The 19615-nt window shown below is 34.8% G+C and overlaps 2 protein-coding genes across 2 annotated transcripts; both read right to left on the bottom strand.

Moving 5' to 3' along the window:
* Positions 1–3136: 3136 nt before the first annotated feature.
* On the bottom strand, positions 3137–8485 carry LOC137831972 (YTH domain-containing protein ECT4-like). The gene is made up of 8 exons (XM_068639904.1): positions 8172–8485; positions 7410–7473; positions 7168–7312; positions 7016–7089; positions 6477–6941; positions 5085–5492; positions 4750–4962; positions 3137–4213 (listed from the first exon to the last, which is right to left on the bottom strand). The coding sequence occupies exons 2-8, from the start codon at positions 7455–7457 to the stop codon at positions 3617–3619; spliced, it is 1950 nt and encodes a 649-aa protein (XP_068496005.1). The 5' UTR covers positions 7458–7473; positions 8172–8485; the 3' UTR covers positions 3137–3616.
* A 2989-nt stretch (positions 8486–11474) lies between these two features.
* On the bottom strand, positions 11475–19229 carry LOC137831973 (DEAD-box ATP-dependent RNA helicase 40). Its single transcript, XM_068639905.1, has 8 exons — positions 19020–19229; positions 17515–18800; positions 16505–16726; positions 16101–16169; positions 15296–15565; positions 14846–15196; positions 13150–13427; positions 11475–12978 (listed from the first exon to the last, which is right to left on the bottom strand). Exons 2-8 carry the CDS (start codon positions 18775–18777, stop codon positions 11889–11891), a joined length of 3543 nt encoding a protein of 1180 aa, XP_068496006.1. The 5' UTR covers positions 18778–18800; positions 19020–19229; the 3' UTR covers positions 11475–11888.
* Between the last annotated feature and the right edge of the window lie 386 nt (positions 19230–19615).

The following is a 19615-nucleotide window of genomic DNA, read 5'->3' on the forward strand; positions in this document are numbered from 1 at the left end:
TCCCAATAGTCTTTACTGAAAATTTATGTAAATAGTTACTACAAAAATTATCAAAAGTTGAACTTAAATTCTAATATCAGAACACTTAAGCAACTACTCGCTTAAATTATTCAACAAAACCAAGCCCTAAAAGAAACAATTTCTTAAAATTCAAAATATAAATATGATCAGTAATGGACTTTTACATAAATCCTAAATAAGTATAGAACAACCCTTGAATCTTCAATTAGGTTCTTTTTCTAAATATAGTTGAGTTCAGTTCTATTATTATTCCTCGCTCTAAGTTCATTGGATCTATTCTTTCTTTTTTAACACTATAAACATTCCAATTTGATAAAGTTCATGAAGAAGGGTTGATGCATTTTATACCTAACTGGTATTATGGAGCAATAATGACCAAAACATTACACTTAGAGATATTTCATGCCTAATCTGAATTAGACAGAATCAATGTCTTGAGATTTTGAGCCAAAAATCAAGATGGGGGGCACCATGTCCCCCCTATCATTGTTTCTTATTCACCAATTCACAGAGAAGTCCTTGTCTTCTAACATACCTAATTTTCCTTATTTCTCACTTTTCACCCTCTCTTAACAAGTATTGAGAAAACACCATTTTCTTTTATTTCCAAAAGAAACAGTACATGCTGTACTGTATATTGCATGTACTGTAAAACTCATTATGGAGGAAAGCAGGCTTCTCCTATCTAATGTTAGTAAGTTAGGTATATCTCCTAATGCATCAATAATTGGTTCATCAAAGGGAACAATAAAAAGACATCAAACATAACAATTTGTGCTTATTATTGCATGCTAATTAAGACTATAATAAATTTACAGATTATCTGGTGGAACAGAAAAAAAAGGCTAAATCTTGTCCATACAAATAGATATTTAGTCATCTCAATTCTTCCCTGACATTTAAACTTAGTTGTGTTAATCAGTGTATTATTATTCACAAAACACAACCACACATGCAAAACCAGATATTTTGCATAAATCTCTTCTACATGGAGGCTCACAAAGTACACAACACAAGACTGATTCTTTTCCCTTATCACTGATCTCAATTTTTTAAAATGAGAACTTAGAATTCAAATTTTGTGAATAAAACAATACTTCAGATAAAACTCGTTATAAATTATGAATTAGATTATTATTTACTAACAAAAGTTAACTTATTATAAATATGATTGATTAACAAACTTCAGATTGGTGAGATGAGTTATGAGTTACTAATGATTTTGTCTGGTGCAAGCTTAATTTTCACGCTTTAGTTCAACTCAGATGACGTGAAAGCAGTTTTATTCTTTTGAAGGAAGCACGATATTTTGGTAATGGCAACTATGTGAACATTGACTAATAGTTAGATTCTTCATTTGAGAATTGATAATTGCATATTTGATGTATGATCCATGATATTCCAAATTCTGAATCACTGTGAAATTTGGCTTAAATAAATAGATGTGGAATTGATAGCCAACAACAATCAAGTTAATCGATTTGTTGAGATCAGCCAAACTTGACAGGATAAGTTTCATTTGGGATTTTGCTGAAAAGAGAGAAAAAAATTAGGCTTGTTATTATAATTGTTTTCAATGGATTGATACCCATGCGAAACCAATTCCTTGCCAAATTATGACAATTTGTGCAGTTAGTTTTTCTTGGAAAAATTAAAGAACTACTTTGTAGTACCAAACAATTTATGTGCGAAATATAGGACGCTCATTTTTTTTTTCATTAAGTGATTAGTTAAATTTGAAAATGAAAAAATTAGAAGAACCGTGAGAGTTGGGAAAAATCATTGTGTAAGAATTATTGTTTGGTTTCAGCGAGTGTTTTGTCTACAGCCAATCCGTGCAATCTAGTAATTTCAAAAAAGTTGTCAAAACAAATTGTACATGCACTCGTTCTGATCCTTGAATTCTATTTTATGTAACAAATAAGAAACATTACTTAAATTATATTTTATGTAACTCATATTTATTCTCAACTGGAGCGTCACGTTGAGCTATATCAATAAACCAATCACGAATAAACTATTTAAAGCTCTTTCATCCTTATTATATCAATTCAAATAAATTAGGTAACATACCATAAATAAGACATAACAAAGTCAATTATCTCCAATTTCAACCCCAAACTATTCGGCTACAATAATATAATATACGATAATATATAACAATTAAAAGATAATTCCCATTATTTCGAAGATTATCCTTAAAAATATAAATTCTTTTATAATAAAATCTCAGAGCTATATATTTTTCCTCACGTCTGATATGAAAAGGTGCTTAAATTCATTATAAATATTAGTATTTATTTTCCATTTATTATACTATTGTTTGTACTTATTTATTCACCTAAAAATAAGATATTTAATTTCATTAGAAAGTTCAATTGAAAGATGTTAAATTTTTTGATAAAAAACTAATAAAGGTTTTTTTACATTATTTTCTAACTAAAGTAGACGACTTAAGAGATAGAGAAATTAAATAAGATAAAGCCGACGAAAAATAAATATTTGAGAAATGATATTTTTAGGGGAAAAAACATTTTTCCTAAAATCTCTCATTTTTATTTTGTAAAATTAAACTAATTAATATTTTAATAACATAGAAAATGTGTTTACTTCAATTTATCACTGGTGACCAGCTTTGTTTGTCTATTCACAGTCCTCCATTCAAAACCACAATATCTGTTTATCAACCTCAGAACTACACGATCTGTTTATCGCTTTTTTTGGTTGTGTCTGAAAATAACTTCATTTTCACAAATTAAGTTCTAATGTAGAAAAACTTGAATTCTATTGCACGGTTCAACGTAAAAAAGTTTGAATGATTTAAGGAAATTCAAGGAAGAACCTGCCATACCAATAAACATATGGTTTTGATTTCTAAAGCTTTGAGAGCGTATCAACCACACAGAAATCATTTTCACCGAACAAAGTGATGATGGCATTCAGACCTACCAGCAAAAGCACAAGTGCTAATCGAGTTAAAATTTATCAAACAAAAGTTTCATCGGGTTTTGAGAAAGACGATTTTATCAAACAAATGTAACATTCCAACGAAAATACGTTGAACTGATTCCACCTTAGATTAGATTAAAACGTACAAGAATTAATACACTAGATATTGAGATATACTCTCATCTTGGAAAGCTGCTCATTTAATCAATTGTTACACTATCTTGAACCAAATAAGCATGAAACATGTTCAAAACAATAGAATAGAAATTTGATCTTGTAATATAGCAGACTCACTCAACTAATGTGGCGGGAAGTTCTAGCAGGTTTCTCAACACAGATTGGATGATCAAACTCACTCACTCCTTGCATATTGAGAACCAGCAGGCGAAAAGCAAAAAAAGGGGCGTTACACTATCCAATAAAACTTCAGAAGTCACCCAATCAACACCGTCCAAAGACCCAAAGATATAACAGCCTTGCAGCAAAACATCATTAGCAAATGAACTATATAGGAAATGCAAAGAGCAAACACACTGATCAAAAAGAAACTCAACCTCCCAACTGTAAAATGCAATTGGACAACCCATTAATCCATTTTTACCAAGTAGACTAAAAACCAGATGTTGCTTCAAACGCAAAGAAAAATTTAACGTTGTGATCCTGTTTTCACGGAAGGATCTCCTTTTCCCGGTTGCAGTGCTCTTGCATCAAGTGGGATACTGCCAACCTTCAAGAAACCAGATGATGAACCAAACCCATTGACTTTGACCTGCATCGAGCCTACTGTAAGGACATCAACTGGTTCTTTATTATCAATGCTGATGGATTGTTTAGCCTCAACCTGTTTGGGGGCAATAGTGACTGAACCAATCTTTAAAATAGAAGAAATATCTTTATCAACAGTTTTCTCAGCTTTCTCATCCACGGGGTTGATGCTAGTAACATTAGAATTACTAGCAATCTGCTCAGGAATTGAAACTAAAATCTGTTTTAAGCCATCAGAATCATCCTTGGGCTTCAAATTCTTCTCATAATCGCCAGTTGATGTAAAACTCAGCTTTTGTGAAGCTTCCAATACAGGTACAAATATCGGACTATCAAAATTCTTGCCAAGCAACTTAGCTTTCTCATCCAGCATGATCTTTTGTCGGCTTTCATAGTAGATAAAGTCATCGAGTAAAGATGTCTTCAATGTGTGATTTTTGAATATTTTCAGCATTTCCAAACCTTTCAAATATACTATCTGTGCATAAGCAAGGAACGTAGTAATCAATGTAACAAGTTTAAGCAGGAAAATAGAGATAAAGGATAATAAGCTACATTCATTAAATTAAAAAACGAAACAAATAATTGTACAAAAATAGCTTAATCCAGCGTAAAACAGTGATATACAATGTGATGTACACTAATTCACTAGATTCATTCTGAATAAATTCAAATCAGGAATCATGCATGCCAATAAAATAATATTAAATTTCTGCAACAAGATAGTTAAATCAAAATCTACCAATCAAAAAAGAATGCAATAAGATATAACTTTTAATAACAGATATTCAAGCATGCAAGAGTATGTAGACAACCAATATTCCGAAAACTCTACAATCGATATAACAAAACAATATACCAGATAAATTGAAAAATTTGGTTTAAACATAACAGGTCCAAAGCAAACTCCTCAAGTAGAAATCAACACTTACACTCACTATTGTAAAATATTAATAGAAGAAACCTGCAATGTCTAAACTTGCTAAAGGAAATACAGGCAGAAACCATATATACCTCTTGTGTATCTCTACTATTAGTTACTGGCTTATTTTCATTGTTCTCCAGTATAATGTGCCTAAAATTTGGATTTGGTACATCTTTAATGAAGTGCCACTTTACAGGAAAGCTTCCACTCCATTTGTCTTGCTGCCAAAAGTCCATATTCTTATTAAAATCAACTGTACCAATCATCTCTGCAACCCCGCAGAACTGCCCACTTGCATTAACCTTCATTAAAAAGAAAAATAGTATACAAGAAGAGGTAAGTGTGACTTGCATGTAGATAACATAGAGAGAAAGTAGATATACAAATAATAAAGAACCAGGATTAAAATTCATTGAACACTCACAGAAAAAAATAGAAAGATGGGGCAGACTCCAGACTTTTCTGCTGCTATTTTCTTTGCATCCTCATAAGCATTCTCTAATTTCTTGTTTCCATGAGGTGTTGATGACCACACATTATATTTAATGCTTTTGTGCACATCGTCCTCACTGTATGATTTTATAACAAAAAACTTGGCATTTTCGTAGTCAAGAGAAAAATCCTCCTTGTTGTATTGATCAGTATAAATGACAATGTTTCCCTGTTCATTACCATCTCCTGTCACTGTTGTATAGGCTTTCACAGACAGCTGATTTTTTGATCTACCAACTCTAGGGCCTCGATTTTGCTCACCCAATATATCAGAGCTTCCATTTCCACCACTTGGAATTTTGCCCATGTGAAGCTTCGGCCTAAGTTTAGCAACTGCAGACTGTCCATTAGCATTAGATCCGAAATCAGAAAATTCACTATTTAGTAAAGAGCACATTTGAAATTGTATCTACAGGTTGAAATTAAGAACCTGAGTCAATATATCCTACAAAACCAGAGCAGTATAGCAACCAAAACAATTCTCAACAAAAACGACATTTTCAAAGAAACCCCAATCAATTATCAAACCACCTACTCATCATGAACATAATTTTATGTAGGGTTATAGATATCACACAACAGAAAATATCTGCAACCAAAAAATCCTTTAAAAAATATTTCAGCAACCATAAAAAGTTATGGAGGAAGACTCGTAGAGAAAAGTGCATAGTGTATACATATGAACAAATTAAAAAAATGCAGAAATATGATTGCAGTGCAAAAGAAAATGAAACTCAATCATACAGTTATAATAGTAAGTCTAGAAATTTAAATAACAATGAAATAAAAGCAACAATACAACATAATTATGTAAATTCAATACTTAAAATAACAATACAACATAATTACAATAGAAAAGAAGAAAAAAAGGAAAGAGACAGATGGCACTGCAGAACTAAAGAGCAAAAGGAAAAAAGGGAAGGGGAGGGGAGGGTGGAGCTATGTTTGGGTTGGGTTTCGGGCATGGGTAGGGTATAAGAACTCAACAGTTTAAAAATAACAAAATTAGGGTTTCACTACCCTCGAGATAGATCACACTGACCCAGTTTCTTCCTCACATCAAGGTGCAGGGATGTGATTTCCGCCATGGTTCTTTTTCAATAACACTGGATTTAGCCAGCTTTTATTTATATAAAGATCTTCTAAAATTCCACAAATTAATACTCACCTAGCCAAATCCAAAGGTGTAATTAAAAAAATTACACATTGGTAGAGAAGTACTAACAACTAATTTCATGCAGATATGTTAATTCTCATTTAACTATAAGCAAAAATGAGTAAATCAACAATTCAAATGTAATTTTAAAAAGGGTAATACAATTACCTGATGAACAGCTGGTGAAGCTAAATTGAGAAAACTACCACCGGACACACTTGCAGGTGTTAAATCTTGCTTCCTCCCATCATTACCTCTTGGCCCTTCTGACACCCTGGCCAAGGAACTTGTCTGATTTGATAAAAATTTTGAAGAGTTCCTAGAAATGTTACCAGAAGCTGAATTGAACTTATGTTTCAAACCTCTTCCATCAGGTTTACTTCCAGAAGCACTGGCTCCAAAAAAGGAATCTGCAGAACTATCATAAAAATTGTCCAGCGGAACAAGGGGAATATAACCAGGTGTAGAAACTGGGTTTTGATAATTGGGGAGGGTGTAATAATGTTGCCCTCCTCCAAATGAGCCATCACCTCCAATCATAGCACCAGGAATATAAGGATTATATGGATTGTATGGAGACTGTGCATATCCATAACTATAATATACATACGGCAAACTTTCATTTTGTGCACCCTGAAAAAAGAACAGCGCCATTAAAAAACATCCATTAACCAACATGGATAGAGAGAAACAGGGGTTGAACTTACCGTGTATTGAACATTGGGACCATCTACACCAAAAATCCTATGGTGGTCCTCCCATTCCCCGGGTGTTTCAAAACCTAAACACAGTGAGCAACAAATTATCACCATGATGTAATTTCCAAACAAAACTAATGTTATAATGTTTCTAAATTTACCTGTACAGTAATACCCATAATTGGTGGCAGCAGGGTAATACATGTTCTGATCAACATAAAACTCAGGGGCTCCTTCGTTAGTCATGACCTCAGTTTGTTCAAGATTTGGGTTTGAAAAGTGTGAATTCAAATCAGTACCTTCAATCTAAAGTAAAAATGAATGAAACATTTACTGACTATCACCAAAGTAATCCTGAAAAAGTAAATACTAAAGGACAGAGGTTACAGATTATTTTTTTTACCGTATGTGCATCATGGTTTCTAGTTTCAGAAACATCATACACTTCCATACCAGAACTGCCACCACTGTAGACAGTCGTAAAAAATCATAACATAAGCACGCATAACAATAAAAAAATTAATTAAAGGTAGAAATAAGAAACACTGTAGATATAAATAATGTTTCCATCGAGTAGGAACACAACCTAATCTATACTATGTAAAACACTCGGAAATAACTTCTCAGCCAAATTTTAATACACTGAAACCCCACAAACATGAAGGACAATACAAATACAATAAGCTACAAACAGCAGCATGCCAAGTAACCAAACTAAACCACAATCACAAACACTGTAGAAACAAGCATGTTGAGTATATCAAGTAAATTCCATCCTACACTATCAGTGTTACATATCTGATAAGCACCAGTTCATATTCTAAACCCACCCTAAATTTTTTCTAATCGAAGTAAATACTAGCACACAATTAAACTTCATTCATTCCTTCAGGCCGCTGAAGACCTCAAGATCAAAATACAGCTCAGCATCATACCGAATAATAAACCAATTTTCGCAAAAACGAAGAGAAAACGAAAATTCACGCACCCTTAACCTACACTGAAACCAGAAACTCAGTTTCCACAAGCACAATCAAGCGCAATACCGCAGAAAATACACAAACAACATGCACTCTCGACTTATCAATTAACATACTATTCGATAAAAAGAAGTCGAGAAACAAAAACGAGATAGGAAGAGAGAGAGAGAGGGGAGTAAAATTACCAGAAGAGAAGAAGAGGAAGAAGAATCAATGCATGGTGGGTGAAGAACGCGGAGGGGAATTGGAATTGGAGAGTGAGAAGAGCGAAGTAGCGGCTCCGCGCGGCATTGAGCGAAGCGAAAACGAAACCCTAAGCAGGAACCGAAAGGGTGAAGCTTTTGGCCTGCGAGAGAGCCGTTTTGGTGAGCGTAACAAAAAAAACCAGAACCAACAAGTGGAGTAGTGAAGAGAGAGATTGATTCCCCACTATAAGATACGAAGCGTTTGCTATTTCTTATTGCGCTCCCTTTTCGAGTTACCCAATTACCCCTCTGCCGCTTTGGATACAACGAAAACGCCACTTTGAACATGCCAACGCCGTCGTTTTGGCTGCTTGATGCGCACGCATAGTGATTGGTTAATCTAGCGGTGGTCACTGTCCAATGCTGGCCTTTGATTTGTTTTCGTTTTGACAATAACACCCTTGAGATTTGTCCACCGACAATGCCATTGGTCACAACTATTGGAGCCGTCATGTGACAAGAAGAACGACGTGTGAGAATAAGATTTCTCCCTTTGTAGCCGAAAACGGGTGTATGATTCCCTCGCTTTCTTTATCAGTTTAATTGTGCTCCTATTAATATTGTTCACTTCTTGGTAGCTATATTCATTTTTTAATATATAAGTTTCATACATGGATAAGTTGTTGGTCAAGGATCTTAGAAATTTAATAAAAATACTTCAAATCAATATTAAATTTATAATTTAAAAAACATGAAATTTAGATTAATTTGATTTATTAAATATTTTTATTTAAACAATACAATTTGAAAATACCAGATTTCAAAATTTTAGTTTAGATAGAATAAGTTTTTTGTTATATAAAAAAATTTATGTGTATTTTAAAATTAATTTTTCATATTAAAATTATTAAAAATTATTTACTATTTTAAATAACTAATACTCACAAATGAAGGAAGGAAGACAAGAAGAATAAGAGAAGAAATATAATGGAGAGAGAAACTGAGAAGACAGAATACCAAATTAATCTTACTTTTTTAATAAAATTTAAAAATTTATAATTTTAAGTTATTAAAACACTTTCATAATTTTTCAGAAAAAATCTCAATCCAAGAAAATATTTTAGCACAAAAGGTTTTAAATTCTTAAAGTCAACCTCTTAAATTTGACTATCTAAATACCTAGTAAGTTAATTTCATTTTTCTTTATGCTGAACAAAATTGAATTTTAAATTCATCATGATTAAGCCATCTTAGTGTAGTTGTTTATAAATATTATTTTAAGTTAAATAACACTGTTTAAAACTTTATAGTCGTAATTAAGCAATATAATGTTGTTGTTTATGGAAATTATTTAAAGTTAAATAATATTATTTAAGAAAATTTTAGCATTGAAGCACATACATATACATAGACATTACTTATAAAAACCATAAAAAAATATTATAAACATAGGTTATTATTGTATACTAGAGTATCTTGTTCTCCTTTACCAAAAACTTTGAAAACAAATAAAAAATAAGACAAATTTGCATGTCAAAGCAATAATTCTAATTATGATGTTTCACACTTCATTTTTCAATAAATTGATTTTATTGGACGTGGATTAAAAAGTATACTAACAAATGAAAATGAGATTCTAAACAAAATCTTACATTCAATTCCTCTGTTTCCTTCTTGTATAAAGATATGAACTTTGTGTTATTACATTAAACTTATTTAGTTTAGTTATTTATTTATTATGTATTAAATTTATTTATAAATTCTATTGTCTTATAGTGTTTCGTATTAATTAGCATACTTCCAATTTTACCTAATGAAGGTCACAAAAATCCAATAAAACCTAAAAATTAATGTTTGTGTTATGGGTATTTAATTAAATTTAAAATAAATATTATTTTTGAAAACATGAATAAAGATTAAATACATTATATTACAATAAATATATCCAAAAAGGAAATCTTATGCATTTTTCTTCTATTTATAGTGCACATACATAAGCAAAATTGAATCACACAAAAAATTCATAAGTAATAAAACAACTATTTTCTATCTTCCCTCTTTATATCTTATCTTTTGAATATACTCTCAATATTTATTGCCTTTCATTTACATTTACAACACTACTGTAAAATACATGTATTGTACTATTAGTATGTAAGGAGAAAACTTCATATCTATGTCTTGTTTTGAAAAAGAAAATGAAATTAACTTGAATGAGTTCAAATCAAATTCTGAAAAAAAACTTATGAAAATAATTTTTACAAAATTTAGTTTTATGAATAAGTTAAAACTTACGAAAAAAAAATGAATTAATTTTTTTCATGAATAAGTTTTTTAAAAAATATATAAAAAGAATTCTATATATTTAGTAGGTGATCAAAATGAAAGGAATTTGTGTTTGGGTTAATATTTTTACATTCTACAAATCTTTGAAAATCATTTTTTATAGTTTAAGCCTTTTTTTTTTTTTTGGTCGTTAAAAGGTTGAAGTAACTGGGTTTTGAGAGTTCACTTGCATGCACTTACATTACTTGTAGATTGCCCATAAATTAATTCCATATTTCACTAAAATTCAAACTAATGACTAATTTTAACCAATTAGATTTATCTTATAATGGAAGTTTTTGAGAACACGATAGTACCAAAGAAATGTTAAATTGTTTGTTATTTAAAAGTTGGTAGAATTTTGAGATACATAGGATAATAATAATAATAATTTAAAGTTGGTCATTCCCAATGAGTTATTTATAGGCCTATCTAAATGGTGAATCTTTTAGTGCGGCGACAACCCCAGTACCAGTGTGAAAATACCAAAATGAGTAACATTATGGGATGAATCTGCTGCTCAGGAAGAAAGTGCAGAAGGAAGCAAAGGAGAAAGTGGATGCTTTTTTTTTCTCACCATTAATTTAACACTTGCTGCAAAAAAAACAAAAGGGATTATGTTCCTTGCTTTGCCTGTAAATATCTTACCCACTACTCCAGCTATCTCTGTTTATCACAGAAGTTTTTTCTTCACAAAGGAAAAAATATAAGTACTGGGAAAAAAGTAATAAAACCAAAGGTATAAAAAAGGTTTACTACAATGGGAGATTTCCCAACTTCTCCCACCCTTAAACAACACGTTGAAATCAAAAATTTTCCTTTTTAGTATAAGAGTTGAACAAGTTGCCGCATCAGAATTAGTTAATTACGTATTATTAATAATTCGTATTTTTTTTTATTTCAGTTCTTTTGCAAATGCCCTATACATTCCAGTTAACACCAATAAAAGAAAATAAAGGGGAAAAAGGCAAACAATAATAACCATAATGTCAGGTGAGTTGAGCTGTATGCCTAGTACAAAACAATAATCGATTCATTACAATTTGTTTAATTCCAATTCCACAACTAATACTACATATAAATATTAAAATAATGCCCTCCAATGTAACCAACCAGACAGATACGTAAGATAGACTAGCATAGCCAATTGATCAAAATTAACCACCTGTGGTACCCAATTGAACAACTCTCACTGAATAATGTTGATGCAGTATCATATCATATTAGACTCTTAACTCATTTCTTACAGCACTACCCCGTGAACCAACCTCTAGCCATAAGGTAATCACCATGTAAAGACAATCTTAAACTTAAGTGGAAGGTTACCCACCAATCCACTCAAGACAAAAAGTTAGAAATGCCTTTCCAAAAATCGAGAATCCAATCATGACTCTAAACACCAGAACTTGATTGATGACTAAGGTCTGCTGCTACAGCTTCTGGATTACCTGGATCAGAGCTACCAACAACAGGTTGCTGCTCGACTTGTTCATTTCCCAAAGAGGAATTCGCTTGTGTGCCAGGACCAGGAGACAAGGGAAGCATTCTTGGATCAGAAGTTCCTACCTCGTGGGCCCTAAGATCCTTTTGATCAGGAAGGGGTTGAACTGACCTATCCCGCCTATCATAACTGGGGCTGCGGCTGTGGCTCCGGCTCCTGCTCCGGCTGCGACTGTAACTTCGTCCACGGGACCAGCTGCGACTGCGACTACGACCCCTGCTCCAACTCCTGCTCCTGCTTCTACTACGGCTTCTGCTGCTACTTCTACTATAATCCCATGTTCGGACTCTTTCTGGGCTACGACTATAACTTCTGCCTCTATTTTTGTAAGAAACATCCCTTCTGTTGTCAAATCGGCCACGTCCCAGTCCACGGTCATCCATACCACGTTCACCCCTACCCCAACCAACATGACCACCGCGAGGACCACCAGATCCCCTACCCCTGTTGCCCCTACCAGGAAAGTAATCACCTCTTCCACCAGCTCCATCCCTCATGCCACCACGTCCACCAAAGCCGCCGCCACCACGTCCACCAAATCCCCCATCCCTCATGCCACCACCTCGACCACCAAAGCCACCATCTCTCATGCCACCCCCACGGCCCCCAAAACCACCATCCCTCATGCCACCCCCACGACCTCCAAAGCCACCATCCCTAATGCCACCACGGCCACCAAAGCCACCATCTCTCATGCTACCACGACCACCAGTCTCCCAACGCCCACCACCAGAATCAAACCGACTCATCCCACCCCGTTCCTTTCCAAAGTTTGAAGGCCCACGCAAAGCCATCTGTCTTAACTCTGGAAGCACATGCTGATTAGCACCCTCCAAAACTTTGATTAAGTCACCTGCGTGTTTCCAGTCCTGCTCAGAGAAAAAGGTATATGACACTCCAGTAGCACCTGCTCTTCCAGTTCTTCCTATTCGGTGTACATAGTCCTCAATTCCAGTGGGGAAATCATAATTGATAACCACCCTATAACATAAATTCACAAGTTCAACTACAATGAATCATAAAAAAACTCCTGAAGCTAAGGCCCCAAGGTGCTAAACAAAAGGTTCATCATTATCTAGCACATGCAAAAGTAACATAAAAACTCCATAATATGACCCATTCATTTATATTCTTTACCACAAAGAGGCTAACCTTATATCCTTAATATCAAGCCCACGAGCTGCAACATCAGTGGCAACCAGAATTGGTGACTTGCCAGTCCGGAATTGACTTAAAACCCAGTCTCTCTCACCTTGAGACTTGTCTCCATGAATTGCAGCAGCCCCAAAAGTGCGACCAATATTACGAGCTAGTTGATCACATAACCTCTTTGTGGAGCAAAATATTATGACCTTAGAACCACGTTCTTGGGATCTGAGAATCTGCTCCAAACGCCTCTGCTTCTCCATTTGTGGGACAAATTCAACATACTGCAAGTATACAAATTACATATGCAAGGCAAAAAAGAATATAAGTCCCCAAGAAACTAAAACAAAATAATGTTCTGCATTTGGAACATATTAAAGTAAATCTATCCATAGAGAAAATTAAAGAAGGATTATTTAATTGACTGTAAATAAAAGTCAGAATACAAGATAACAGCAGCACAATGACAACGAATAAAAACAGACCTAAATAAGCTCAATAGACAATGCCATATGCCACAACAGAAAACAAATATATCCTAGAAAACGGTAATTAAGAAAAAAAAAGTCATTCACACAAATTTCACACAATTAAAAGGCTGTTTTAATTTCTTTAAGTAAAGATAACGCTTGCAATACCCTTTGTAAAAGTGAACCATTCCCAAAACTTACAAGCACTCACTACATGTGACATTCCCCTTCCCAAAGCTGAAGAAAGTTAAGGCTTCCTAAAAAACAGAAAATGCAAAACAATGATATCTTAAAAATCTCAGTGCACAAGGTTCCCATAGTTGTGGGGTCTGGGTAAAAGGTCAGACATGTACAGGCCATTTAATCATGACCACAAGGTTAAACACAACAATCTTACTCTAGGGCCAAGTCTCAGTCCTTCCAGAAAATAAACAAAAAAGAAATGCAAAACAGTTTAGAGGACAATGAAACCCCGAGTACATTACTATGTTAACCCACATGAAGGTCAACATGACGTAATGACCATAGAGAAGATGCTTTTAGATCAAGTGTTTTGTTAAACTAAATGGCATTAGTAAAAAAGAGGTTGCATTAACCAAAATTTCAAAAGTGTCATCAAGAATTCTAACTTCTCTAAGAATTATTTTGATGGCATTCTCATTTAAAAAACTTCAAATACCACAAAGAATAAAACAACAATAATCATGAGTTTGAAGAGTTGAAATAGTATGTCAATGCTTGTATATAGAATGTTTTGTGATTTTAGACAAGCATCCTCAGTCCCTTCCCTCGAGCATAGTGGTTTGACACCCTCAAGTTAGAAGTAGTTAGATAAACCCCTAATAAGTGATGACAACTCCAAGAATCAAACCTTCAGCATTATAGGTGAAGTAGTTTGCAGGTGTCCCAATTCACTTCCATAATCAGATATTTAGATATAGAATATAGTAACACAGTATAAACAATAGGAAGAAGCCAAGATTCATACAAGGAAAATAAATTTGTTCAAATTTGGAGGTTTAACACATGATCCTTAAATCCTGAAGTGGAACCTCGGATATAGAATATAATATATAAAGAAAAAAATTAAAGGAAGAAGCTAATATTTGTAACAGTAGCACAAAAAATGAAAACAAATTGACCAAATTTGTAACTCTGAGAATACAGACAAAAGATAAAACTAAAATTACCATCAACTTTATATTTTAAAATAAATCGGCACAAATAAATACCTGTGTGATAGCTTTATTTGCAGCAAGCTCATCTGCACTTCCAATGTTAACCTGGACAGGGTTAACAAGAAGTTCACCAGCAATTTTTCTTACTTCTTTTGGCCAGGTTGCTGTGTACATGAGAGTTTGTCTCCGTGCAGGAATCTCATCCACAATCTTACGGATTTGAGGCTCAAAACCCATGTCAAGCATTCTGTCAGCCTCATCAAGCACAAGTAGTGAAACTTGCCCAAAGTCAATTTTCTTCATTTCAAGTATATCATTGAGCCGACCGGGTGTGGCAACAACAATGTCTGCTCCCCGGTCTAATTCCTTCAGTTGAAGGGCTTTAGGTGCTCCACCATACAAGCACTGCAAATGGAAAATAAATCAGATGAACCCCAAGATAAAAGCAAGCATTAATAGGCTAAAACTCAACAAAAAGGAACAGATAGAAATATTAGGACAGACCGTGCAAGAGACTCGTGATGATCGACCAAACTTGATAACCTCATTATGGATCTGTGTCGCAAGTTCACGAGTTGGAGCCAAAACCAATACAGTGGGGCCATTCAGAGAATTATTGTGTCGCTGTCTAAGAAGAATGAAGGCAGGGATTAGGTAACCCAATGTTTTCCCCGAGCCGGTTTTGGCAATTGCTACTATGTCTCTACCTTGTAGTGCAACAGGCCATGTTTGAGCCTGTATTGGTGTTGGATTTGAGAAACCAGCAGAATATATCTGAAATGAGAGTATATGACAAGATATCAGACCTATGAAGGGTGCACAAATCCAATGCCATTTGATTTATAAAACACAAAATTGCATCCAACTTGTATAATTTAGCAAACAAAGAAAAAAAGACCCATAGGTTATGGTTGCTTACAGAAGCAACTTGAGGCAATTAAAAAAGGCAAAAAAGACATAAGATGCGGAGCCAATAAGCAACAAATCCCAGGTCACATAGAAATTTGAAGAATGGAGGGCCATCCACCCTTATAGAAGATGCCCAAGAAAGGCTCCAACCATCCATTATGCAGGCTCCAAAAATCAGGATAGTGGTTGCACGTGTAATTGTGCCAATAGCAGATTAGCAGTGCAGCGTACGACATATGCTCCTGCTCTGGAGCAGATATCGCACCTGCGACAAGCGAAAATAGACAAGTTTAAAAGTAAATTTTAAGTTAAAACAATGGGGGGAAAGGAGTAAAACCATTTCTTTCCTAGGAAGCACCAATGCATACAACACCATATAACAGGAGAACAATAAACTTACCTCTCTCAATATCTCTGGAGGGAACCCAGTAGCATCAAATGTCATGAAAGGAGGGGGAATGTCACCACCCTGTCCAGTGAAACATAAATACTGATGTAAAAAAATTATAAATATGCAAGAAATATAAATTAAAAAAAAAAGTCATTCTACACAAAACTAAAATCAACGGAACCACAACCATGGAATTTATCCATAACAATCTCCCCTGAGAAGATTATTTTACACACTATATAAGAACAAAGATAGGTTTTGCTTTCACTTCTTATTTTGAAGCATCTTAATTATTTGTAACATACAACACAAGTAAATCATAATATCAAATATGCCTAGGATATTGTAAAATCTTGGTCTAGATGCTATTTGTACTAAGATATTAAACTACAAGGGTCAATAAAAGTACTGACCGTTGCTGTAACTTCATGTTGCTGACAGTAAATTTCAGCAGGTGAAAGATCACTAGCCTCAGAAGATCCCATATAAGAAGGCCTCATTAAAGTGTTAGAGGAAAGGGGTGAAGGTCCTCCCATTGGAGGAACAAACATGCTAGGTATAGCATTCCCAGCAATAGCACTTCCATTTCCACTTGGCATTACATTTTGAAAAGGAGCATTGCCAACCCTCATATCCTGCAATGATGATTTACAGAATCATAAAATGAAAATATTTAATTGCGACAAAGAACAAGCATTGATGAGAATTATGACTAATCAACTTAAAAATTAAAGGATTAAAAATTGACAAAGACGACATATTATCAAGAAGTTCATCACACAAAATCTTAAGTCACTTGCTACTAAGTGTCTCAATAAATGGAGGTTATTTTAGGCATGCTGATTATTTCCCTTTAGCATCAATGATAGCAAGTTGGATGCTAGGATTTTTGGATCTTTTTGAGGAATTAATGAGGAGTGTCTTAACTGATCCAGAAAGATGCACCAAGGGTGTATAGTTTGGATGCAAAATATTATTTCAGAGAAAATGGAAGAAAGTTGGTAAAAGTGATAGACCACGTGTAACTTAGTGCTCTCACATGAGATGAAAATGAAAGTGATCTTTAGTTGAAATGTGAAACATATACCCTTCATATCCACCCACCATTACATTTAAGGATATAAAGGTAATTTACACATAGACCTTTTCTGTTATTGCTTTTCTATATTCTGAGGGGAAAATGAATTTCAGCCAAGTACATCACTAATTGCAGCCATTTCATTAAGAAAAACTATTTATGGAGAGAAATGAGGATCTGATGGAGCTTTCATACATTAAATCAGTATTTTAAACAGTCATGGCCGCATCGAAATAACTATAATATTTCTCTAGCAATTAACTACCAACACAAATTAATAATAATGATGAGTTAGAGATTGAAAAGTGAAACAAGTTTAAACTTTGTACTAAGGGGGAAAAGTACCTGCGGATTTCTTGGAACGGGTATTTGAGTCATATCTGGTTGCCGACGACCCATTGTTGGCATATCTTTGTTAGAATTATAGTAATATTCGTTTCCTGCTCTACTGCGCAAATTATCCTCGTGACTCATTTTTTGGCCAGCAGGATGGACATTGGATGGGTGACCATGCATCATTCCTGGGCTCATCTGCTTATGAAAGTTAGGACCATGTTGGTAATATAAATCAGATCCACCCTGCTGCAATGGCATTGCAGAGGGCGACTGATGCACACTGCCTGATAAGGCAGTCCTGAATTGCTGGGGCTGGCCAGCATTGACACCTACATTAGGCATTTGACCAGAAGCTGTGTCAGCAGGAAGGTTCTGATTATTCTGAACAGGCAAGGTACTCCTTTGTGGATACTGGGAAGGTGAAAGTCCAACCTGGCTTCCATTTTTAAACTCCGCTTCCTCTACCTTTGGAAATGCTGTTTGTTGATTTTCGAAGGGCTGACCATGCATGCTATGCTGAACCTGCTGGGGGTTAGGTTGCCCAGGTGAGACCGTGTTTGGCTGAATGTGCTGAGAGTTTGATTGCCTGGGTGTAATAATGTTTTGCTGATATGACATATAATGCATGTTTTGGTTAGGGAACTGATGTACTTGTGGAGGTACAATATGTGAACCATGATCCTGAGGCATTCCTTGCCCAAAATGCTGGGAATGGATTGCCTGTGGCGGCATCTGATGTTGAATTTGCTGTCCTTGAGGCTGCTGCATCATTTGCTGCCCATGGGGCTGCATCATTTGCTGTCTGGCTTGATGCAACCCGGGTTGCGGCCCTGACTGTGTCATCAGTGAGTTCTGCTGCTGGGAAGACTGGGGACCCTGAGAGGGTTTCTGCTGAGTGGCCTGCACCATATGGGGACTCTGCTGCTGCTGTTGCGGCATCGATTGCCCATGCTGTTGGGCAAGGTGACCCACCTGCTGTTGCGAGGGTTGCCCTTGCATTAACTGTTGTCCATGTTGCGGCCCCATCCCACCAGCCTGCATTGTGTGAGCCACAGGTATAGGTGCCAAGCTCGGTGCAGAAGCCACAGGCGCAGGCAAGGGTGGCGTTAAGGGGGCAGGTTTTTCATATTGCGTGACATTGGTTTCAGGATTCCAATAGTATAAAAGACCAGTACTGCCATCAATCAATCCCTTCCACGGTTGTGGAAGAGTAGGGTCATCGGGTGCATATCTAGGGCCAAGCCCTGCAGGAGCTGCCTCCGCTGTTGCCATAACAAATTCGTATATGTATATCTCTGCAATCAATAACCAGAATTCAAACAACACGCGCAACACATTCAAATCCTACCGAAATACAATACCTAACAAACTTGATTCTAATTTAACACCATCAGAATCTGATTGTTTAATCAAGGATTATAAAATCCTTAGAGAAAAAAAGAAAGAAAGAAAAAGTCCAAGAACCCTAGAATATAAGATTATGATTTGGAAGAAGAGTGCAGAAGAAAACTTACCTTGGGTTAAATATGAGTGAGAATCTAAGAGGTATGTTGCTAATGGTGATTTGGCATGTTGGAGTTATGCTATGAGATGAAGAAAAAATCGTGCAAAAGCAAAAGGCAAAAACAGAGGCAGCGTAATGGGTTAGGGTTGAACAGACGGAAGAGGTACATATATAGATGCAGGTGTGCAATTTAAGCTCAAATACAAGGGACCATATGATTGGAAAGTAACTCTTATCAACGGTTCTTATTGTCCAATGTTCCCTTGGGTCCACTGAATATTATTTTAACAACTGAGCAACCGATCACATCTCAACCGCTGATAGTTCCCTTGTGATATTTTTTGGTTCAACAAGCAGGTCATTATTTCAATAATATGAACCTATATATTGAAATTTATATTTAAAATTATCTATTTAAGTTTTATTTTTAAATAAAATCAATTGGTTAGTTTTGTTTTATTTTATTGATAAAATATATTTTGGAGTATTTATAAATTTACTTTTTAGTTAATTTTATTTTTTTGTAAGTATTTTATTCACAAATGAACTTCTTTTTTATATTGCTATCTTTTAATATTCATGTTGGACAACATTTTATTATATTTT

Source organism: Phaseolus vulgaris, chromosome 6, assembly GCF_000499845.2.
Source record: "Phaseolus vulgaris cultivar G19833 chromosome 6, P. vulgaris v2.0, whole genome shotgun sequence".
Taxonomy (NCBI): Eukaryota; Viridiplantae; Streptophyta; class Magnoliopsida; order Fabales; family Fabaceae; genus Phaseolus; species Phaseolus vulgaris.